We start from the raw sequence: 24,096 nt of genomic DNA, 5'->3' as shown, positions 1-24,096 counted from the left end.
GCCAGCTAGGTCAATCCGAATCCCACGCATGGCATCCTGGAATCCAATAGGATCCAGTAGTCTGCAAGGGCGGACCATGAAAATAGGTTTCTGCTCCCCACAGGGAGGGAGGGCCATTGTGAGATTGCACTTTATCAGGTGATGGTCCGACCATGACAAGGGGACTGCCTAGTGCTGCTTTCTGCTCGTAAGTACATTTACTTTGTTTTGCAGCATGGGTTTGGGTTTGGGTGGGTCATGTTTCTGTGCTGTGGGGGGTGTTTTTGTGTTTTCCGATGGAGCTGACTGTGGGGTGTGTGTGTGTGTTTTGCTTTGTTTTTCAGCCCCTCACATTAAGTTGGGACTGACTGTGGGCAGGTGCATTTTTGGTGCTTCGATTTACGACCATTTTGAGTTACATCCATCTTCTGGAATGGATTATGGTCGTAAGTCAAGGCACCACTATATTAGCCAGGCCTTACTGGAAAAATATCTACTTCTGCTTCCTTGACTATGCAAAAGCCTTTGACTGTGTGGACCACAGCAAACTATGGCAAGTCCTTAAAGAAATGGGAGCGCCTGATCACCTTATCCATCTCCTGAGAAACCTATACGTGGGACAGGAAGCAACAGTTAGAACTGGATATGGAACTACTGATTGGTTCAAAATTGGGAAAGGAACAACTGATTGGTTCAAAACTGGGAAAGGAGTACAACAAGGCTCTATATTGTCCCACGGCTTATTTAACTTATATGCAGAATACATCATGCGGAAGGCTGGACTGGAGGAATCCCAAGCCGGAATTAAGATTGCCGGAAGAAATATCAACAACCTCCGATATGCAGATGATACCACGCTGATGGCAGAAAGTGAGGAGGAATTAAAGAACCTTGTAAAGAGGGTGAAAGAGGAGAGTGAAAAAACGGCCTGAAACTCAACATCAATAGAACTAAGATCATGGCCACTGGTCCCATCACCTCCTGGGAAATAGAAGGGGAAGATATGGAGGCAGTGACAGATTTTATTTTCTTGGGCTCCATGATCACTGCAGATGAAGACAGCAGCCACGAAATTAAGACGTCTGCTTCTTGGGAGGAAAGCAATGACAAACCTTGATAGCATCTTAAAAAGCAGAGACATCACCTTGCCAATAAAAGTCCAAATAGTCAAAGCTATGGTTTTTCCTGTCGTGATGTATGGAAGTGAGAGCTGGACCATAAAGAAAGCAGACCGCCAAAGAATTGATGCCTTTGAATTGTGGTGCTGGAGGAGACTCTTGAGAGTCCCCTGGACTGCAAGAAGAACAAACCTATCAATTCTAAAGAAAATCAATCCTGAGTGCTCACTGGAAGGACAGATCCTGAAGCTGAGGCTCCAGTACTTTGGCCATCTCATGAGAAGAGAAGCCTCCTTGGAAAAGACCTTGATGTTAGGAAAATGTGATGGCAAGAGGAGAAGGGGACGACAGAGGATGAGATGGCTGGACTGTCTGCGAAGCAACCAACATGAATTTGACACAACTCCGGGAGGCAGTGGAAGATAGGAGGGCCTGGCGTGCTCTGGTCCATGGGGTCACAAAGAGTCGGACACGACTAAACAACAACAACAACGATTGGATAAAGACCTGGCATTCAACAGCACCAAAGTTAGAATGGAGGGGCGACTGAGTTGGCTACCTCAAGCCTGGTAGGTGGTAACAGCCCCAGAACAATGGACAGCTTTCAGGCATCTGTTCACTGTTCTTCTGGAATGACTAAGAGCTGTACCAATGCCATATCTTCCCCTACCCATAATCACCTGTATGTTCTTGAAGCCCTCGCTGGTAGGCATGCCTTCCTCTCCATTCCTAGCACAAAAAAGTCTAACAGTAGCAGAGAACTCAATTAAGGTAAGAGTAAGTACACAATAATTAAGAGTAATGAATTAACATAAACAAAATAAATTACACACTGTTAATTGTATTAGAATCAATAAAAATAAGCAATGCATTAATACCATTTAAACTTGGCTAAGCTAGTTTGTATAGTTAAAGAAAGGAAAAAAGCCCATCCGATTACCCTACCTCTAAGTGTAAGAGTATACTGTATGTTTGTTTAAGAAAGATGAGTAAAGAAGCAGAGTAAATTGAAATAGAATGAAATAAAATAAAGTAAAAATAAAAAATAAAGAATATAAATAATAATATTAATTATGTGCTGTCAAGTCCATTCCAATTGATGCTGACCCTTGCTAGGTTTCCCTAGCTACAAAGTACACAGAAGTGGTCTTCCATTCCCTTCTTCCAGGGAAGAAGGTGCCCTGGGACTGTGCAGCTTACCCAAAGCTCCACAGGATGGGTCTTCCTCTAGGAGGCACAGTGGGAAGTCCAACTCACAAACCCTGGCTCCATAGCTAGGTACTCTGACCTGCTGAGCAGCCGGCCATGTCATACACAGTCCAGCAATCAAAACCTCCCACACACATGGAAACAGAAGCTGCCACTGAAGAAATTAAAATAGATAATTCATCATCCATCCACTCTCAGAAGAAAACAATAAGAAGGCCTTAGTGTTTAAGTGAAGAGTCTCATCAGCAGCAGGACGGATGTCCATCATAGGACAAGTAACTACTGGAATCTATCACAGGAAAAATTATGAGAAATCAAGGTCAAGAAGCACAGAAGAAACCAACACAAAACAGTGGAATGTGGAAGGTGGAATATTTGGAGGATCTTTAAAAATGGGTGAATCAAGGATGGGAACTCCAACAAAAAAGGCCCTTAAAATTCTTGCATATTCCGTGAAGAGGACAAGGATCTACCCTTTAGATTTCTTCCCACATTGGCCAGAAGATCAGCATCTACTCAATCTGTGGAAGCCTTTCATGCAAGAAAGAATCCCAATCTTTTTCCCCGCCGATGTTCTGGCTCACACAGAAAACCTCTTTGAATACAACTGGAATGCTCTCTTCAGGCATGCCGTCATGTGAGGAAAGCAATGATAGAAGGGTCAGGGCTACCACTTGGAGTATATAAGTTTCACGTATATCCCAACAGGTCTGTAGTACAGCAGCAAGTCTCTGCTCTCTTGAACAGTCCCTAATAAAGGAGATGTTAAGGAGTGTAGTGAGGGGACGTGCTGGCGCTGTGGGCTAAACCGCAGAAGCCTGTGCTGCAGGGTCAGAAGACCAAGCAGTCGTAAGATTGAATCCACGCGACGGAGTGAGCGCCCGTTGCTTGTCCCAGCTCCCGCCAACCTAGCAGTTCGAAAGCATGCAAATGCGAGTAGATAAATAGGTACCATCTCGGTGGGAAGGTAAACAGCGTTCCGTGTCTAAATCACACTGGCCATGTGACCACGGAAAGGTTGTCTTCGGACAAACGCTGGCTCTATGGCTTGAAGAGCGGGATGAGCGCCGCCCCCTAGAGTCGGACACGACTGGACAAAAATTGTCAAGGGGAACCTTTACCTAAGGAGTGTAGTAACTATAGGATCATTGCTTTAAGTTCTTGCACAAGAAAAGTAATGCTCAAGGTGTTTTTAAAAAGGTTTTACCTTATATGGAGTGTGAAATGTCTGATGTTAAAGATAAGATTCCAAAAAGGAAAAGGCAATTGAGATCATATTGCAAATATCCACTGGCTACTGGAGAGTGCCAAAGAATTTCAGAAGAAGATCACTCTATGCTTTAAAGTTTACAGCAGAGCCTTTGACTGCGTAGAGCATGAAAAATTATGGTTTTTTTTGAAAGAAATGGATGTGCTTCAGCTAAGAAAACAGGAATCATGACTACAGAAAAACTACACAACTTTAATTTTGACAATGAAAAAATTGAAATAGTTAGATTTTCTATACCTTGGTTCAATCATCAATCCAAATTGAATCTGCAACCAAGAAATCAGAAAAATGTATTTATTCATTTATTGGCAGGATTCTCTAGAAGACAATAATGTTAGGAAAGTCTGAAGGCAGCAGAAGAGGAAGATGTAATATGAGATGGATTGACTCTCTAAAGGAAGCCACAGGCTTGAGTTTGCAAGAGTTGAGCAGGAATGATGAACACAGGACATCTTAGTGAGCACTCATTCTTAGGGTTGCTGTAAGTTGGAAGCAACTTGACAGCACATAAGAGCAGCAGCAGCAGCAGCCAATAAGGTATCTGGCTGCAGAGCCAGAGGTTGGGAGTTCGATGTCACACTGTGCCTCTCCCAGGAGAAAAGCCAGCCTGTGTAACCTTGGGCAAGCTGCACAGGCCCAGAGCATGACCAGAAGAAGGGAACGATAAAGCACTCCTAAGTACTATCTTTGTAGAAAACCCCGGAGAGGTTTACTTGATGGCACATTATGGGGAGGAGGAGGAAGAATTGGATAGTAGCAACCCATAGCAGTTGAAGTAAAGGGAGAAAAATCTGACCAAACTCTGCCTCCCTCAGCCATCTGAGGCTTGTGATTTCATACATGCTGGCCATCTCCTTAGGGACAGCTTTCAAGATCTGATGCCATTCCAGGGGCAAGAGGGCGCCTGGTGCCTTCTATTCCCTCCTGTGGCTTGGGGGTAGCGCGTACAATAGGCCTAGCCTCTGCTTGCTTACTTATTTTGAGTATCTATATGCCCTGCCTGCAAAACAAAGCTCCAGAGGACCTGGCTAGGATGCGACGCGGGTGGAAGCAACATGCCAAATGGAGCAGCATAAGGGCTGATCTAGACAACCTTTCCAGTGTGGGTTACATCAGTGGACATGATGGTGCCGATTCTTGTTTTATTTAGCTTTGTCTTAATTAAAAATAAATAAATTTCTGACCATCAGCTGAAACTTCTGGCTCTTAGACACTTAAAATACTCCTTGGCAACCAGCCCAGGGCAAAAGAAAATAGCCAAGCTGAATTGTTATCTTTTTGTTTTGTTTTGTTTTGTTTTTTGCTCATTGGCAACACACATACTGTATCTTCCTTCACCAAACTCATCAGCTTCTGACTCCTTTTCCAAACGATCATCAGTGCTCCTTTGTAGACTGATCAGCATCAGCAGATCAAGGTCATTACAGTCTGTAATTCCAAATCAGCCCCCAGCAGGGCCTGCCCCCTCCCTTCCCTTGCTAGGATCCACCCAGATCTGTGGCTTTTTTTCCCTAGCCATTCCCCCCCCCCCCACCGAAAAGCAGTTCCAGGAGGAGACAGGGTGGGGGATATTCCTGGAAAGTACATCTTGCCTGCCTGCCCCAGTTCTGCAGGTCAGGGAGCATTCCTTCACACCCCCGAGAGCAGCATCTCTTCCACAGTCCAAGGGCGAGTGAGTGCCAAAAGTCAAGCACGTAGATTCCTTTGGAAGGGTGCCGAACAGGACTGCAAAAGGCTTCTCCAGAGGTCTGTGAAAAGGCTATAAATGGGCATGTGCACTCACAGGATCTCTTCTGAATTTGCAAGGGCAACATGTGACAGAGCTGGAGTCTCCGGACAGGGAGACGTTGAGTTAAAGGCTGCAATTTTATCCATGCTCCCTTTGTTCTCATTGGCAGGTCTCATCGTGTCTCAGTGGGGTGACCGAATGAATCAGAGCGCAGCAGGCCTTTATACCTTTAAAACATATAAAAGAGAAAACACTAGCCATGGTGGCTTTCCCCACTGTTTCTGATATGACACATCCCTCTGCAACATTCTCCAAAGTGCTTTCCTCTACGCTATGACTAAAGGCAGGAGGTTACCAACGCCTGAAGCTGCTCCTATAGCCATCTACTGTACAGCAGTTCACAAGTGCTTATATTGAACTTCAAGGAGCTTGACCTCCAGAGATCTGCAGAGCAAGCCTTTGACTGTGAAGAGATGAAGCTCTCAGGAGATCAGCAAGTTCCCCCCCTCCCCAATTAGGTTACCAATCTAGTAATGGAATCACATCTCCTGTTTCAGGATCTAGGAAAAATTGACAGATTTTCTTGTCTGCAGCAAACAAAGGTGTATCGATGGCCTGCAACACCACATCGAAAAATCTTGTCAACTGCTGTGATAGATCGGGGGGGTGGGGGGTGGAAAGGGGGAGGCATTTTTTTTCTCAGCAGATGCATTAGCAAAACCTGCTGTATTTTTAAATACAATGTTTTAACTCAAAATGGAATGGGCATTGTGACAAAAAAGAATACTGTGAATTTTGTCTGCAAAAAAGTACTGAAACGCAGAAAATGCACTGAAAACTCTCATAATCTCGCATAGTGTGGAGAACACTTTTAAATAGGAGAATGGAATCAGTGAAGATTTTCCTCCCCCCCCCCCCCCGATTACATTCTACTTCACTAGTGCCCAGTGGCAGTCCCTCTGGAATAGGGATGTGAGCCCTCTTCTCCACCTCCACTCCATCTGAGAGCCCATTTTCTGACCTGTGCGGAGATATTCAAAGACATCAGCAGGTGATGGTGCTCATCTCTGTACCTTGAAGCTTTTTGAACTAGCAGGTTATTAAGAGGCTTATTATCATGGAATAATTAAGAGTATATTCTTAATTGTTTGTTTAAACTATTTTAGATTATGTTTTTTTATCTGTGTTTCAATGGTCCATCTACTTTAATTGTGTTTTGTTCAACCGCCTTGAGTGGGTCAGGCAAGGACGTTGATCCAATTTATTTATCTTTTTAAAAGGACAGAGGTTTGACTTAACCAAAGTCCAGCTGGTGCTTCAAAGAGAACGTAGGATGGTAGAAAACTTCCTGTTTTAATTGCCAGGCTCCCTAGAGGCAATGTGCCACTGAGTGCCAGATGCTGGATGCAAACAAACAAACAAACAAGAGAGAACGGGCACTTTCATGTCCTGTTTGTGGGCTTTTCGGAAGCATCCGGCTGGTCACTGCAGGAACGAGGACATTTAACTTGATAGATCTCTGGTTTGGCCCAGCTAGAACCTACTGGGGACAAAGACTATAAATCTTTGTGTTTTTTTTTTCACTACATCTTCCAGAATCCCCTAGCCAACATGGCCGACTCAAAAATGGAACCTCTCTGAATTCGGATTGGGATCTATACAAAATGACTACACAGGAAAATATTTATTCCAAACACACAAGCCAGACAATGCAGACTAAGTGGTCCTCACTCGCAGCTCTGGAGATGATCAGGGGGAAAAAACAAAAATCACAGGTTAGAACTGAAACACATATTGGTGTTGGAGAGACACGATTCAGGCGGACATCTGTGCTTCAGCAATCAGCCTGCAAATTAATCCCATGCTTAAGGCTAATGACACAATGAAATAAACTAATGTGGGAATTACATGAGTTGGGAAAATCTCCTGCTATCACTTAGAAAGTTTGAACAGTTAAGGAATTTGCTTTTCTCAATGGGATATGTGTGTTGTAATTGTAAAAATTATTTCTGCCTTCCGTCCCAGCACCAATGACATCCAGAGATACCAAACACACCATAAAACTAAACAGTAATTTTTTAAAAAAAAGTACAGCACCAGAAGTGATTGGTGTTATGTTTTTTGGAAAAAATTAGCCAAGGAAGGGAATACCTAGCCAATCAGATTACACAACTCAGAAGGACTGGAAACTTGAACTATTCCAAGCATTACGCATGGATCTGAATGGAATAAAACTTGGATGGATGGGGGAAAACAGAGAAAGAACATCTTCATGTCCAAGAAAAGGCAAGGGAAAACAAAAGGTTCCCTGGCCAGGAAATTGTTGGTGTATCACAGGCTTTTGTTTATTCGTCAATGAAACCATTCCAAAATTATTCCCACAGAAGAAGAATGACTGAATTCGGAAGGAAGTGGGAAACAGTGGCTGACTCTCAGTCTAACCTACATCACAGGGTTGCTATGATGATAAAACAGGACATCCCGCTGTGTTTTCTACCTTAGTTTCCTTGGGGGAATGTCTGGGTCTCCCAACAGTTTAATGTGAAACCGGACCCCTGACTGAGAAGTTCTGCCAATTACAGTAATAACAATCCTAACGCATGCATGGTGGAGGCTACGGACTGTCGCATGCTGGCCTGGAAAGGAGACCCAGTGGGACACACGCAACTGACACCATCCTGAGCATGGCCTGCTTAATATTTATTTACCCACCTTTGTGCTATGCTTTTCTTCCACTCAGTTCGAGGTGGTGCCTGGGGCTCTCCACTCTATCCTCACAGCAAACCTGTGGCCCAAAAGGTTATCCAGGCTGCTTCACGACTCAGGACTGAGCAGAATCTACATCTCCCAACTCTTGGGACAACATTCTAACCACTACACCAATCTACCTCACACTACCAGTGAGAGAAAGCTTGAATAAGTTCACATAAATATATTTCTGTGTAAAAAAAAAAATGCAGAGGCCTGGTTGCATATAAACTGGTTCACAATCACAATACAATCACAATGCAACAAGAAGATCCCGTATCCACCCAAGGTTTAGTAATTTGCTTTTCCCTTCATTTCTCCTGTTTCCCCCAAGCAGACAAAAAAGGTAGGTTGCAATGATGGGAGCAAACCTTAAACATAGGGAGACAAAGAGTGCAGTGGGAGGAAGAGATGAAGGGGCAACAGGTTGCAAAACAGAGTCGCTGCCTTTAAAAAAAAAAATCTGGGCCCACACCTGTGCCTATCACTGACCAGGAAAACTGAGAAATTTAATTGGTGTTTCATAACACCCCTAATTTCATAGCAAACTGCAGAAGCAGGCAGGTTTTAAAAGACCGCTTGTTTGCCACAGCAGGAAAAAAAACAGGTGAAAGCATTACAGGCAAAACAGAAAAGAATATGGAATAAAGCAAAGCTCTCAAAGGACTTGTTCAAGCCTATAAGCCTTAACCTCAATTTTGTGGTTAAGTACCCTATGTTATCTAATTATCATCCTGAGCATTCACATGTTACCAGCATCAGCAATTTATTCCCACTAAGTGGTGCTTAAAACCACAAAGAAGCATATCACTTTCGCATATGGCTTCTTTCTCTAAATCCCCCACCCCAAAATACATATTTGATAGGCAGCAATTCAACAGGTGAAGAGTTCCAGATCCCTATACTCAGAGGAAACTGCTCTTATTTAATGTGCCCCTTCCTTAACTCCAGAAAAAAGACCAATGTGTTCTGTAGCAATGTTCTGTACTGCTTCATGGTTTTATCCCTGCAATTTCACAAATTCTGTATAATTTAATTCAAAAGGGCTCTTATTGATTTCTGACTAATTTCTATGTCAATGCATAGAAGGATTTAAGGGAGGCAAAAATTGCAACCCCCACAAACCAGATAAATACCACTGTTTTCCAAAGGCTAATTGCAGCACTTGAGTCTGAGAAACCTATCAGATCTATGGGCTGTCTCAATCTTGCTTTTCTACACAAGTAAAATGGGAATATCACATTACAATCTATATCTATTTACCTCAATGTTTATGCAGCTTACTTCTGAGTAGACATATATAGGCCTGGGCTGCCAATGTAGTGCTTTACTGCACCAAAGGAAGTGCTGATACATATTTTTCTCTCTACTATTTGTTACTCCTTGTGTTTATATTCTGCCCTTTTGTCCAATGTGCTCACTAACTACATGACTTATTCTCCACCCCACAGTATCCTCAGAACAACTCTGGGAGGTAGGTCAGGCTGAAGGAGAACGACTGGCCTAAGATCACATAAAAGGTTTTAATGGTTCACTGGGGCCTTGTGTTAGGTAAAGGTAAATGTTCCCCTTGACAATTTGTCCAGTCGTGTCTGACTCTAGGGGGTGGTGCTCATCTCCGTTTCCAATCCACAGAGCTAGCATTTGTCCGCAGACAATTTTCCGTGGTCACGTGGCCAGCGCAACTAGACATGGAACACCGTTACCTTCCCACTGTGGTGGTACCTATTTATCTACTCACTCTTTTTTTGCATTTTGCATGCTTTCGAACCGCTAGGTTGGCAGGAGCTGGGACAAGCGACGGGGCTCACTCCGTTGCGTGGATTCGATCTTAGGACTGCAGGTCTTCTGACGCTGCAGCACAGAGGCTCCTGCAGTTTGACTCGCAGCGCCACCACGTCCCTTGTGTTGAGGTCTCCCAAATCCTTGTCTAGCTTACTAAGCAAAATACCCATACTCTCTTTCCCTCATATGTTGATGCAAATATCATAGAATAGTGAAATTGGAAGTGGCCTATAAGGCCATTGAGTCCAACCTCCTGCCCAGTGCAGGAATACAAACCAAAAGAGATCTGCCAGGTGGTTGTCTAAGCTTCTCTTGAATGCCTCCAGTGTTGGGGCACTTGCCACCTCTCGAGGTAACTGGTTCTATGTACCTTATTGGTACCCATGTACCTTCACATTCCCTCTCAACAGGCTTAATTTAAGCCTTTGATTGCCTTCTGTTTCTGCAAGACAATCTGACACTGGGTGGTCGGTGTGTGTTCACATTTCAAGTCCTAATTGAGTCACAGGGGAGTGGAGATTCAACCAATGTTCTGAACACCAAGCATTCTGAAACAGTAATGTTATGTACAGTTACCAAAAACCAAACAAACAAGCCACTGAACACAGCAGTAGCAATCTTTGAGTAAACACGCATATAGGATTGAGCCCCCAGCGTGATCTAGGCTAAGAAGCTACCATTCCAAGATATCTGGGCAATCATATTTAGGTGTAAATGCATTTGGACCTAATTACAAGTTCAAGGGGCTGCAGCTGCCTACACAGAACTTATGCACATAGGTTTTGGTTGCTAATATAGTATTTCTGCTCTTCCATCCCTCCAAAAATTAGCTGGTGATGGCGGACAAGATTTTCTTCTTTAAAAAAACAACAACCCTGTTTAAATAGGTTCGGGGATCTAACCTTACTATTGGATCCTGTGAGGCAGTCGCTTCAGGAAGCAAATGATGGCAGTTTGGAGCAAGCAAGCTGTAGGGGAAGAGAGCAGAATGCCCTGCAGCCTGTGGTGAAATTTACCAACTGCCCTTCAGGGGCAGCGAAGAACGCTGTTCCACAGCCATTGAGGGAGACCCGTTCGCCAGGCCAGCGGCCTCCTTCTGTCTACGGAATAGGGGAGGGTCGCCCTCTGGTTGTCCGCCTCCCGCAACAAAAATGCCTCAGGCTAGGCTGGGCGACGTTCGCCGCCGCGTAAGGATTCGGGGCAGGGATTCCCCCACTCGATGCGACTCGGTCGTTCCCTCAAAGTGAGGGATACTGTAGCCCCCCCCCCCTCACACACACACCGAGAACGCCACGGCTGCAACAAGAAAGAAAGAAAGAAAGAAAGAAAGAAAGAAAGAAAGAAAGAAAGAAAGAAAGAAAGAAAGAAAGAAAGAAAGAAAGAAAAAGAAAAGAGCTGATAAATCCTGGGGGGGGAGTTGAGAGGGGAGGCGGCGGCAAAGGAAGGGGCGGCGGGACGCCACCGGCTCCTGGTTGCCCACAGCCACACCCTGCCGGCTGGCGACTCTCCAGCCGGGCCGGCTACACCTGGGGCGGAAGGAGGCCGGCGGTTCGTGGGCAGGGCGCCGCATTTAAGGCTGCAGCGCGGCGCTCCACACGTTCAGTCGGCAGCGCCACGGCAGGGTTTTCCTTCTCCACCATGCCCGGGGCTCGCTGGCTGGCGTCGGCGCTGTTGCTGCTGCTCATGTCGGTGGCCACCACCACCACCACGACAAGGACCAGAGGGGGCGCCGCCGCCGCCGCTCTGGGGCCCGACGGGGACCCCCGCGCCGCCTGCTCTTCCCCGGCCGGCTGTGGAGACTCGGTGGAAGCGAGCGACCCTCGGAAGGCGCCTTGCGACGGCGAGAAGGGCTGCGGCGGAGCCAGGGCGTCGGGCGAGGCTTGCGGCGTCTACACGCCCGGCTGCGCCTCGGGCTTGCGTTGCGTCCCTCGGCCCGGCGAGCGCGCCCCGCTGCACGCCTTGCTGCGCGGGAAGGGGGTCTGCACGGCCGCCGGCGCCAAGAGGGCGCGCGCGAAGAACCAGACGGAGGCGGACCCGGTGGCGGCAGGTGGGTGGCCCGCGCCCCCTCGGGGACCCTTCGCCGGCCGGCGCCCAAGGCGGGGAACGTAGGAGCCCGGGCGGATTAGCTTCCACCGAGGTGGTGGGCGCGAGTTATCTGCCACCCACCTGCCGCAGACGTGGTTAAAAGCTAGCCCCTGAAACGGTGGGGAAGTGCGCTGGTTCTCCCGGAATCAAGATCAGGGCTAGTAAGGGTGCAATTAAGGCAATTTCCCGCTGTTTCTGACAACTTGAAATTCCAAAAACTTTTTACAGAGAAATAAGCTCCGTTAACCTCGACGGGACTCGATGTTTACCCTATTCGAGTAAATATCAAATAGGTTTATGCTGCAAAAACATGAGGTTTCTGTGCTTCCTTTAGTGTGTTCTTAAAGGGCTTCAATCCAGATTGGTGCCCCTGGCCACATTGGGGAGAGTGTGTAGAGAATGTAGTTATAACTTTGTCACAAGCTTTAGTGACATAGGAAAGTACCCTCCTCTGTGCCCTATTCTTAGACAATCATCATCATCATTATCTTAGAACAGCTGAGCTGGAAGGGGCCCTGTGGATCATGAAGTCCAGCTCCTGCCAAGGAGGCACGGTGGGCAAACCAACACCCGACCTCTAAAGCACTGAGTTATCATCGGGCAGTTCATCGTCTTGGCCAGGATTGTCAGCTTTGACTGGCAGCAGAAGTTCTCCCAGCATTTGGAGGTAGGATTTCTTCCTAGCTCTGCCTGGAAATTCCAGGAACTGAGCTTCTCCAGGCAGAGCAGGAGCTGGCACATCGCACTACATACAGCTGCTCTTTAAAATTGTTTGCACCAATTAATTATCCATTATCTTTGATTCCAAAGTTTCCAAAGAGGTAGCTTCAGTATAACGTGAGAAGGGGAGGAACATCTTGTGTTTCTTTCAAGACTGACAGGGTCGTTTTAGCATGAGCTTTCCTTAGACACATTCCTTGTTATGTTCTGTCAAGTTGGAACTGACTTATAGCATCCCTAACAGGGTTTTCAAGGTAAGTGAGATATATAAGAAGTGGTTTTACCAGTTCCACACCCCTGGTGAGTTTTCATGTCTGAGTGGGGATTCGAATCCAGGCCTCCTGAGTCCCAGTCTGTCACTCTGTCCCAGTGGTTCCCAACCTTAGGTCCTCAGATGTTCTTGGACTACAAACTCCCCAAATTCCTGGCCACACAGCTAGTGGTGAAGGCTTTGGGGAGCTGTATTCCAAAAACATCTTGGGACCCAAAGTTGGGAGCCACTGCTCTATCCACTACATCACACTGGGTACCCAGCTGCATTTTTCCTAGTGCTTATAAGTTTTGACAAGATGCTGATGCTCATCAAGAGGTTCAGGGTGGATGTGAATGTGTATTGAAGGCTAGAAGCCTCCTTAGTTCTTGCTCTTTGTAATTATGTCAAAGGTTTAACCCTGAAATACTGTAAATGACATCGCAAAGGAGCCATTTCCTGCTGAGTCTGTGGAAGGGCTATTCCTGATCTGTATTGGGCATTGGAGTATGCTTTTGGGTGCTGTGTGAGAGGATACCCTGCAATGCTGATGCAGTTTGGAAATCTGTAATGCTGTTTGCTTACCTAAAAAGTTCATGCCCCTGACTTTTTGAACCTTGCTTTCCTCATGCTTCTAAACCTCTGTTCCCCCTTCTCACCCTGTAACAGCCCTCTCTTGTGCGAGTGAAAAATTACTGCATGCAGGGCTTGGGGGGTTGGTGGGAGTGGTTCCTTCACATGATGGAATTATCTCCGTATTATAGGAAAGGTGGTGCCTACAGACCAAGGCCTTCTTGATGTTGCATCTGTGTGCACAGAACATCTGGCCACCTATACTAGGGCTGTCTCATCACTTGTTTAAAGCAAGTCACGAATGCCATGCCAGACCATATGTGAGGGGAGAAGGAGCAGCCAGAGTATTCTCTCATTTGCACCTTCACCTCCTCATGTACACACCCATGTGGCTGAGGAGCCACCCTTCCCTGCTGCAGCTGCTGTGCCCTGCAAGGCTGGTAGCCACTGAAATGCTGGGAGAGCTCCTATGGCTTCTTTAGGCCTTTGCTTTGCAGATTGCAAGTATCCACTCGTTTTTTGTGGTGGACAGAGGCATCTTGGGAAGGGCGAGGCTGGGCTTGAACTCTGTAACATTAATAAGCAAAGTCTGGATCTGGCCGTGCTGGCTTTGTCCCTTTAAAAAAAGGACTTAGGTTTCTTATTAGATTGTAAATTCTTACAATCACATTGTAACTTAAGATTTTTGTCATTTCTAAGTTCTGAATTTAATTTTCAGCAGAAGATGGAGGCATCCCTTATACCTTCTGGGTCTAACTCTGCACTGTAGCATAGCTTTAAAAACTTTTTTTCCTATGTGGCCCTATTGGCAATGGTGTGGTCTCCAGCCAAACGAAGCTGAGATCAGTCTGCAACTGTAATTAAAACTTTGCTTACTCTCTAGCAAGTTGTGTGTGTGTGTGAGAAACAAGCCACTTTTCTGGGTGGTAGAAGAATGATGGATAACTCTTATGGGTGTATGTTTTCACCAGCTAAAGATGGGCCCATAGGGGAAGTTCTTTCTCTTTCTCTCCCCCCCCCCCCGAAAAAGTGTTCCAAATATAGGAGCAATGGCCAAAAGGGACAAGTGAGATTCCTTGCCTTGGGTTTCTTTTCTGAAAAATCTTCTCCTTTTTCTCTTGCTGGCTCAGGCCTTCTTGCACTTTCTGCCCGGGCCAATTTAGGTCTGCACGTACTGAGCAGCTACACCTTGGTACACACCAGAAAGACAAAGAAGTGGGTCCTAGATCAAATCAAGCTTGAAAGATCTCTGGAGGCAAAATTGATGAAATTAAAGTTGTCCTACTTTGGGCACATCATGAGAAGGCTGGATTCTGTGGGAAAGACAATAATGCCACGAAAGGTGGAAGGCAGCAGGAAAAGAGGAAGACCAAATACGAGATGAACTGACTCCCTAAAGGAAGCTAAAGGCTTAAGTTTGCAAAAGCTGAGCAGGGCTTCTGAGAACAGGACATTTTAGAGATCTGTCATTCATGGGGTTGCGAATAAATTGGGGGGGGTGGCACTTGATGGCATGCAACAGTAACAACAAACCATAGAACAACCTCTGGAGAATTACGTATTCTCCAGCTCTAGGTTCCCTGTGGTCAGTCACTTGAAATGTAGTTAAGCACTTCCCCAGGAACTTTACAGGAGGGCAGGACTGCCCACAGGAGGTAGGAAAGGCAGAAGGCGGCCCACCTGGGTCCCAGTATTAGTGCCTGGTGGGGGCAGTGCTACAGACTTTTCAGCAGGGATGGAGATTCTACAGGCCAGATCTAGCCCACAGCTTAATTTCATCTGGCCATTTAAGTTTGCAAAAAAAAAATTTTTTCCCCATGATCACCCTTTCTTGAGATTTGGCACTGTAAACAGGGCTGAATGTTGACCAACCCAATGTGCCTGTTCAGATCTTTTCACTGGGGTGCTGCCCAATGCTTGGCAGTGTCTTCCTGCTTCAGAGCTTTAAAGGTGTGAATTGGACATGCAGACGTCTGACCTGACCCTTTGTTTTTACATTTGAAAGTGCAGATCAGACAGGCTTATGGCTCAGTACATTAACCACAGCATCTCCCTTACCTGTCTGCAGCAGTGTCCCTATGGAATGTTTGCTCAATAGTTCAGTGACCCTTGAAAGAAAGAAACATCATGCCCCTGCTTTATAACTACAGTGGGGTCTTGACTTAAGAACGGCTCGAGTTAAGAACATTTTGACTTAAGAACCGCTCTCATAGGAAAATATTGACTTGACTTAAGTACTTAGATTTGAGTTAAGAACTGAAAAAAAACCACATGGGAGGCAGGGAAAGTGCAAAATTTGAACTTTCAGTTAACTGTTGGCCAGTGAAAAGGGTGCCTGTCTGCTTCCTCACTCCTCCCAGCGTTTAGAGAGTGGATTGGGAGACAGTCTTCAGACTGCCTGGTACTGTACTGCCTGGACTGTATTTTCCCTGCCTTCCCTGAACCTTTCTTGACCTAAGAAAAAAAGAAACAAAATATCCCCCTCTAGTGGTCGAAGGTGGAATAGCAGCTTTCCATTAGTTTCTATGGACGGAAAAGAGCAGCTACGGATCAAATGGTTTTCAATGCATTCCTATGGGAAATGCAGATTTGACCTGAGAACTTTTTGACTTGAGAACCGCCTTCCAATACGGATTAAGTTCTCAAGTCAAGACCCCACTGTACTTCCTGGTCATGTCCGCAGCCAGGGAAGACTAAAGTGAAGCCACTCTTGCTGCTGCTTTCTTTCATGCTGTTTTAGTCAAAAGTGTGCTGCTTATATACCACCCACAGTGGTTAAAACACCCACTGGGTCATTTATAATTTAATTATGCAGGCTAAAAATTCCCCTGCCCCTCCCCAACATGAGCTGAGTAGTCAGTTTACTGACCTCGGAAGGATGGAAGGCTAAGTCAACCTCTAGCCGGCTTCCTGAGCCCGTCAGGATCAAACTCAGGTTGTGAGCAGAGTTTTGACTGCAGTTATTGCACTTTAACCACTGCAGTGCAACACTCCTAAAGCCATTTTGTGCATGCATATGTGCATGCATGCATATATATTTTTTGCTGTGAAGTGTACAATGCCTCTGAAATAGTTGCTTACACATACATGTTTCAGTGGTTCCTAGAGATGGATCCCTAGATGTTGCTGGACTACAACTCCCAGAATCCCCATGCTGTCCACTACTTCTGAGAGCTGAAGTCCATGGCTATCTGGAAATCCAGTTAGGATTGGGGGCACTGGTTAGCAGCCTTACAGAGGCTGAGGCCAGGGATGCTTCCTGCACTTCTCCTGTATGAAGGGCAGTCCATGGATATGACTGGGTGTGAACCTTTGGGGTGCCACAAGCAGAGTCCTTGCCATTCCACAGAACTGTTCTCAGAGCAGTGCATGTTATGTGTTTATTTATCCAGACTGCTTATATTCTTCTTTTCCTTTTTTTTTTTTTTTTTGGAAGCTGCTTAGCATTATCCATAAAAGAAAACGTAAGCAAAACTGAATACAATAACAACAAATCAAAAGCATGCAGTGGAATGGACATTCATTCAAGAGAGCTTTGGTCACGAAATTCTTCCTGGTGGTGGTGGGGAGGCTTTCAGATACCATCTACAAACAGGGAGCTGGTTCAGGCTTGTTTGGTGAGAGACTTCCACAGCTGCAGCGCCACCATTGAGAAGGCCCTGCCCCAAGCACCCACTAAGCGGCGTTATAGCTAATGACATGCCAGTGCCAGTTTTAAGGCTCAGGCAGATGCACAGGAACTAAGACAAGATGGCTTGGTCTCAAAGACCCTTTAATATACTTTAAACTGAGCCTGGCTGTGGATTCGTGACCAATACAACTGATGTAATAGACGTGTAATGTCTTACTCTTACTAGCATCCTGGCAACTGAAGTTTTACATCGATAGCTGTTAGGTATAGGATTCTGTTTCCTAAAAACCAGTGCTCTTTGCTGGTTAATTGTTCTGTTTTTTAAACACCAATTTTTGGTCACTGTAATTTGCTGCAACACAGTCAAGATAATTAATACATGATGAAGGAAAGAGCCCTTCCCTTCCAAGGGTGGGGTGGGGATTTAAGCACAGCTGAGGCATAGTTTTTCCAGAATAAGGCCTATCATAGGGCATTTAATTTAGTGATATATTCCCACTGCATCCCTCCCTAGCACTATTAATTCCAAGCAAAATAATATTCAGTCTTGCTTGTTAAAGGGATGAAGTGGTTTCATGACTCAGGAGACGTGCTCACCCATGAAATTCACCGGGTGACCTTGGGCTCGGGGGGCATAGCTCTGATGTTAAATGAAGATACAGTGGTGCCTCGCATAGCGATGATAATCGGTGCAGCAAAAATCGCTGCAAAGCGATTTCGTCGCTATGCGATATTAAAAAGCCCATAGGAACGCATTGAAACCCCTTCAATGCGTTCCTATGGGCTTCAGACTCACCTTTAAACGAAAATCCTCCATATGGCGGCCATTTTTACTGCCCGGTAAGCGAGGAATCCATCCCAGAAAACAGTGGGTCGCCATTTTTTTTACCCGGTGGCCATTTTGGAACAGCCAATCAGCTGTTAAAAAGTCATCGATTTCCGATGATCGGTAGCGAAACAGGTACCGATCATCGCAAAGCGATTTTTTTCCATTTAAAACATTGCAATGTGATCGCTTTTGCGATCGCAAAATCTTCATCGCTATGCAATTTCGTCATTAAACGGGGCGCCCGTTAAGTGAGGCATCACTGTATAATGCAGAGAGGGAGAACCGTGTCTATTGTCTTGAAGTCATGGGAGGAAGTGAAAAGCAGGATATCATTATGAAAAAGACATAGCAATAGTTTTTCTCTTTTTATTTGGGTATTCTTGGTTTGCTTCATAAATGAGGAGCTTGAAATATTTTAAAAATGACTGAACCACTAGATTGGAATTCCATCGAGTCAGTTTTTGGGGGAAGAGCCTGTTTGTTCCCCTTAACAGCTATCTTCTAAATGTTTGGAAAGAATTCTGTGAATCCAATGCCAATAATGGTGGAGGGCAACCAAGACATAAAGGGCAAACTATGTGGAAACACATGTTTTCCATAGCATGTGAGAGTCAACAACACTGCCAGTGCCCACATGAAAGATGGGCACTGAGTGGGTAAAGTACATCAATTTCAGGAGGGGAAAAACCAGCTAGCGTGGATGGAAGCACTGAGAAGCGCCTGAGTGAAGACTCTGGTGAGATGTGGCTTCTGTCTCAAATCGCAGTCAAAAATAGAATGTAAGCTCTTCCTAGATATTAATTTGGAGGAGAAGTAAAAAAAACACCCATGGCAGCGGGGAAAAGCAAAGGTCCACTTGGAATTCGTGGCCCACAAGTCCCGTAGATGGCTTGTATGCTAAATCCTTACTCTCTATAATTAAATCCAGAGGTGGGAAGGGTCATAAGAAGTGTGGAGATTGTGTTGAATGTCCCCTTTCAGGAAAGACAAGTGGGTGAAGCATTTATGTTAATGATGAGCTTGAGTGCCACATGGAATAAAGAGTAGCTTGAAATATTAAAAAAAATTAAAAATAGATTTAAAATAAAATGTATCATTCTTGCAGTGTCTAGCCACTTGTCTGATCACTAGGAACAAATAAGAATATCTTCCATGTTGGCAGATATAAAAAAAAAATTTAGGCCCCCACCTCTTTTTCCTTTTAGATCGATGATGCGTTGGAGTGTGTCTGAGTGAATGCAAGCAGTCATTGGCTACCTAATAATTTTTGTGGGTGTCCTTAAAAGGCAGCTGCACTTCTTTCATTTCCTACCAAAGTACTGCAACAAGGTAGAGGTGTAATCTCTTTATCCAGCAAAATGCCAGGCCAGGGTAATGCATTCTAAAACAGTGAGGAAGGAAAAAGTTGTCCTTGACCAATTGACTAAGCATTTGGTTATACTATGGGGCCCTAGGTTTTCTGGAGAAGGGCCTTCTCAGTGGTGCTCCCAAGCTATGGAATCCCCTTCCAAGGGAGAACAGACTTCCCCTTTCCTTGGTATCCCTTCTGCTACCCTGTTTCCCCGAAAATAAAGCCTAACCTGAAAATAAGCCCTAGCAGGAATTTTCAGAATGCTCCTAATATAAGCCCTACCCCCAAAATAAGCCCTAGTTAAGTGAAACCCCGCCCTCCACCACTGTGCAGCAACCAGAAGACGACATGAGTTTGAATAAATGTAGATGGTTGTGCATGAAAAAAATAAAACATCCCCTGAAAATAAGCCCTAATGCTTTTTTTCGAGCAAAAATTAATATAAGATCGTGTCTTATTTTCGGGGAAACATGGTAACAGGTGAAGACATTTTTTTAAACAAGCCTTTGGCCACCCATTAGCACCTTTTAATGGTGGGACATGGTGTTTTCCCATTGCTGTTTTTAAATGGTTTTTAATCGTTTTAATTGGGCTAGACTGCATTCACTGTGCATTTGTTCTATTGTGATAATTTATTTAATAGCGTTTTAATATGGCAGTGTTTTGTGTGGTTTTTAAAGCTGACTTTCTTTTTATACCTATGCTTGTTTGTTTACATTTTTATCCCACCCAACCAGTGGCAGAGCCACTCCTCCAAGCAGCGAACAGAATGAGACCAAAATAACACAATTGAAACACCGATAAAAATACAGATAGGGCATCATACCCAACATGATCCCTAAAAATACAAATATGTTGTAAGTTGCCTTGGGTCCCACCAGGGGCGAAGTAGAAAAATGCAATGAAATAATAAGGCCATAGCTCTTGATAGCTGGCACGCTGAAGTTTTTTTCTTTTACTGTGCCATTAAACTTGGAGATGAGCTTTATAGCTGTACTTGGAGGCGCATGTACTTGCCCAGTCAGCTCCCAGAAGAGTTGCAGCTCTCTTTCCTTGAGTAGCAAAACAGGTTAGTTAAAATCCTTACCCAGGACTCTGACCTGCCTTCCCCTTTGCTTCATCACAGATACGGAGACAAAGCTGCATGCTTGATGCTCTGCGGTTTCCTAGGCATCTGTCACTGGTCGCTGATGCACCAGCAGATCTCCTTCCCCCACTCCCCCAGGGCCAGGGGTGAGGAGAGGACATGTTACGAGTCACATACTGAGAGAGGAAGAGAGAGAGAGAGGGCACTGATTGATGCATTCTTGCTCTGTCAGGCACAGGACCACACATGCATCCAAAACAGTGGCTTCATTTTTCGAAGCATTCTTCAACAAACTGCTCTTCTGAAGTTGGTCTTCCTCACCCCACCCCACCCCTACCTCCCTACCCCTTTCAGAAGATGACTACAAAGTTTCTTTCCTTTCCTCTAGATGAGAATGGGGGAGCAGAGCATTCCTCTCCAGAGCCTCTCCCCTTGCAGAGCCAGGACCCACTGCAAGCGGTCACTGTTGGCAAAGCCCAGCTAGAACAGTTCTCCCTGAGCAGCGATGCCAAACAAGAATTTGACACGGTGGGTGCAACGAGAAGCCTCTGCTTCTGATAGAGAATCGGCAGGTTGCTTTTTCCTCCCCATGTCCTCTTGGGCTTCTAACTTTATGTTCTGTGCAGCCTTTCCTGTGCAGCGCTTCTGGGCCTTGAAAGACTAAGGAACTCCACACACCGTTCCTCTTAACTCGCTTTGCTCACAGCTCTTTGTCTTCCTCTTCTGCTGCTGCCAGAAAGCTCCTATGACTGCCAGTCTACGCATTTAGAAAAGCATGCACTATAATCCTTCAGGGACTGCATATTTTACAAAAACAAATACAGTACAGCCTCCTCATGTGTAGCAGGTCAACCTGTTTGGGAGGATGGTTTGAGAGCCTAGACGTAACAAGTTACAGTTACCATAATAATCTGCAAGAAATGTGTTCATTCTTGTTTTCTAAAAAAACAGCTAGCTGTCAAAAGAGATATAATAAAATAGGGATGGACAGGGAGCAAAATGTCCATTTGGTTTTGTTACAGTGGCTGCTCTTTTGTTTTTGGGTCCTGTCATGCCTGGCAAACCTCAAATGGTCCAAAGTTAAACCTTTTAAATCTTGGGTGCACTTCTGTGCTCCACCACATGGCAGTCCAAGCCAGTGGTGACCTTTAATTTTTCTCATGTGGTCTCTGTTCAGCAGGCTCCTTGTCGCATGCATTTGACAGCCATCTTGCAGGAGCTGAAGGCCCCACTCTACTTGAACGGTGAAGACATCTTCATTCCCAATTGTGACACCAAAGGCTTCTACAGGCGGAAGCAGGTACAGACAGAAAGGCTGCTCAGAGGCAAACCGGAGAGTTATTGGGTTTAAAAGTAGGGTGTAACCATGCATGAGGGGCTGATGCTTCAGCTGTGGTGTCAAGAGGAGGAGTATGGGATGTGTTGCCATAACCAGAAGCTCCCAACAACTCCAAAATCAGAATCTAAATGGGTGTAAGATACCCACTAAAGACAGGCATGAATTAAGTCGTGCCCCTTCATACAAAGGCCTCTGCGCAGCACTATAGGTACCATCTGTTTCTTTCCCCCACCTCCCGGCTGGCTGGTTCACTCTAACGTCATGACATGTCATGGTTTTTTGTTTGTTTGTTTTTTACAGCAACAGGCCAGTGTGGGCTGCTTTGCCCCACCTCCTCCAGCCGCTGACCATTCAATGGCTGTGCGAGGAGAATCCCCATCCCTCTGCTGGAGAGAGTAGCAAATACATTTATTTTCCTCTCCTACCCACTGTTGCATATTAGAGCAAGGCAGGCAAATGGTTTGGGATGGTGGAACAGCACTTCCAGAAGCACACATTGCCTCCTCTAGACCAGTGGTTCTTAATCTTGGCTTACTCAGGAGTTTTTGGACCGCAACTCCCAGAAGCCTTCACCACCAGCTGTGCTGGCTGGGGTTTCTGGGAGTTGCAGTTCAAAAACACCTGAGTACCCCAAGGTTAAGAACCACTGCTCTAGACAGAGGACAGGACAGAATAAAAGAAATTAGTATCTTTAAGCTGCTTGCTCCATTTCTCTAGCCCTATAGTTCACGTCCTGCAAGGAGATATCCCAGCACTTCCAACTAAAATGGATGAAGTGGCCTTTCTGTATACAAGATGTTGGAGAGTCACTGCCAACCAGCATAAAATACATGGGGATTGCTTAGTAAGTTGGACTATTGGAATGTGGAGCCAGAAATTCAATTCTGACCCCACCTCACCCCTCTCATAAGAAGTGCTCTGTACAGCCTTGGGCAAGTTACATGGGCCCAGAGCACCACTAGAAGGTGGGACTGGTGAACCACATATGGGTATGTAGAAAACCCTGGGGAGGATAGTCTTTAAGTCAAAATCAGCTTGAAGCCATGTAAGTATTACTAGCTGGCCTGCTATGTTTCTGCAATGGGTGCAACAAATTGAATCTTACCATGTTTGAGAGAGATGGCAAAATCTCTCTCACAGACCATGAGAGATGGACTACAGGAAGCGAAAGCACAACTGCCCCTTTGCATCTCTGTGACTTCCTGTTTAACATGTCTCCTTTTGACAGGACGCAGTGGCTTGGATAAAGCAGTGGGTGTGTCCTGGGTGAGAGATAAATGTGGTTTGGGAGGGGAGGTATCCTGTATTATAATAAAAGTAGAGCTCCCAACACAAGTGCCTTTAAATACTAATAAAATGGGGGAAGTAGTGTTCCTCAGTTAATAGCAAAGGAGATGTCCACCTACATTATTTGTTGTCTGCTGGTAGCATTTTGGGGTAATGTTCAGGGGAAGGATTGCTATAACAGTGAAAGGTCCACGAGAAGACAAGAGTAACTAACTAACTTTCTTTCAATTGGATTTGCACAGTGGGTTGGACTTCCGACTTTTTGAGGCTGGACATTTCACTCTGACTTAAAAGTAAAGAAATGTAAAGGCTCCTGCAGGAAGAGCTGCTAGCCCTAAACATTTTGGAGAGCGGGCTTTGCTACTGAAAGGTGTGCTCTTGGTTGACATTCCCCCCATCTCCTCTTGACCTCTTTTTCTCTCTCTTCCTCTCTCCAGTGTCGGGCATCCAAAGGGCAGAAGAGAGGCCAGTGCTGGTGTGTGGATAAGAGAGGCCACCGGCTGGAAGGGCTGGAGGCCACCCCGCTTTGTCTGCTTGCCAACAGTGACTGAGTGGGGGCCAGGGGGCAGGCACCACGCTCCAGCAACAGAGACAACAAGAGGAATCTCTCTACTAGAACAGTCCCAGAAATATTTGCTTCTAACTTATTGTGTGGTTGCCGCCTTGCTGAGCTCCTGCATGCCCTGGTGTAATCTCGGAGCAGCTATTGCATTGGGGAACAGCTCACAAAAGGACAAGAGGAGCCTGGACTGGCAGCATCAGGGCGACAGCAGATGGGAGGCTTCCGACTGTATTACTGGAGATGCTTTGTATAAGCTATGAGCAGCTGTGCTGCAAAGCTGTGCTCGCACCTGAGCCAGCTGTTTGGTACATGTGGCATGCCTCCCTGGTGCTAAGCAAGAGAACTAGACCACGCAAATAGTGTGTGCAGGAACATTCTCAAGGGAGCATGGATGTAGTACAGGGCCTTAGGAGATGTTGGGATGGGCAGAAAAGCTGGCTGAGAAAACACTGGCTAGGGTACATCTGACAAGGTAGAAGTTGTTTGTAACTTAAAGGGGAATGGGGACCTCTGTGTAGAAAGACTAGTAGTAGAGTTATCATGG

At 45.6% G+C, this 24,096-nt stretch overlaps 1 protein-coding gene across 2 annotated transcripts; it reads left to right on the top strand.

Moving 5' to 3' along the window:
- Positions 1 to 11,344: 11,344 nt before the first annotated feature.
- On the top strand, positions 11,345 to 24,096 carry IGFBP6 (insulin like growth factor binding protein 6). Of its 2 annotated transcripts, none has more exons than XM_072991229.2 (4): positions 11,345 to 11,885; positions 20,753 to 20,892; positions 21,545 to 21,664; positions 23,428 to 24,096. In XM_072991229.2, the coding sequence occupies exons 1-4, from the start codon at positions 11,477 to 11,479 to the stop codon at positions 23,539 to 23,541; spliced, it is 783 nt and encodes a 260-aa protein (XP_072847330.2). In that variant the 5' UTR covers positions 11,345 to 11,476; the 3' UTR covers positions 23,542 to 24,096. The 2 variants fall into 2 exon arrangements, with proteins under 2 accessions (XP_072847330.2, XP_072847329.2); XM_072991228.2 differs by having other exon boundaries at positions 21,542 to 21,664.

Source organism: Pogona vitticeps, chromosome 2 (assembly GCF_051106095.1).
Source record: "Pogona vitticeps strain Pit_001003342236 chromosome 2, PviZW2.1, whole genome shotgun sequence".
NCBI classification, from domain to species: Eukaryota; Metazoa; Chordata; class Lepidosauria; order Squamata; family Agamidae; genus Pogona; species Pogona vitticeps.
This window is presented reverse-complemented; position numbering and strand designations above follow the sequence as displayed.

Bases quoted from the DNA above. Each gene is read 5' to 3' on its own strand.
- IGFBP6 (XM_072991228.2), top strand. From the start codon at position 11,477: ATGCCCGGGGCTCGCTGGCTGGCGTCGGCGCTGTTGCTGCTGCTCATG. The intron at 11,886-20,752 runs GTGGGTGGCCCG...CCTTTCCTCTAG, and splicing joins GGCGGACCCGGTGGCGGCAG to ATGAGAATGGGGGAGCAGAG. The intron at 20,893-21,541 runs GTGGGTGCAACG...GTCTCTGTTCAG, and splicing joins CCAAACAAGAATTTGACACG to CAGGCTCCTTGTCGCATGCA.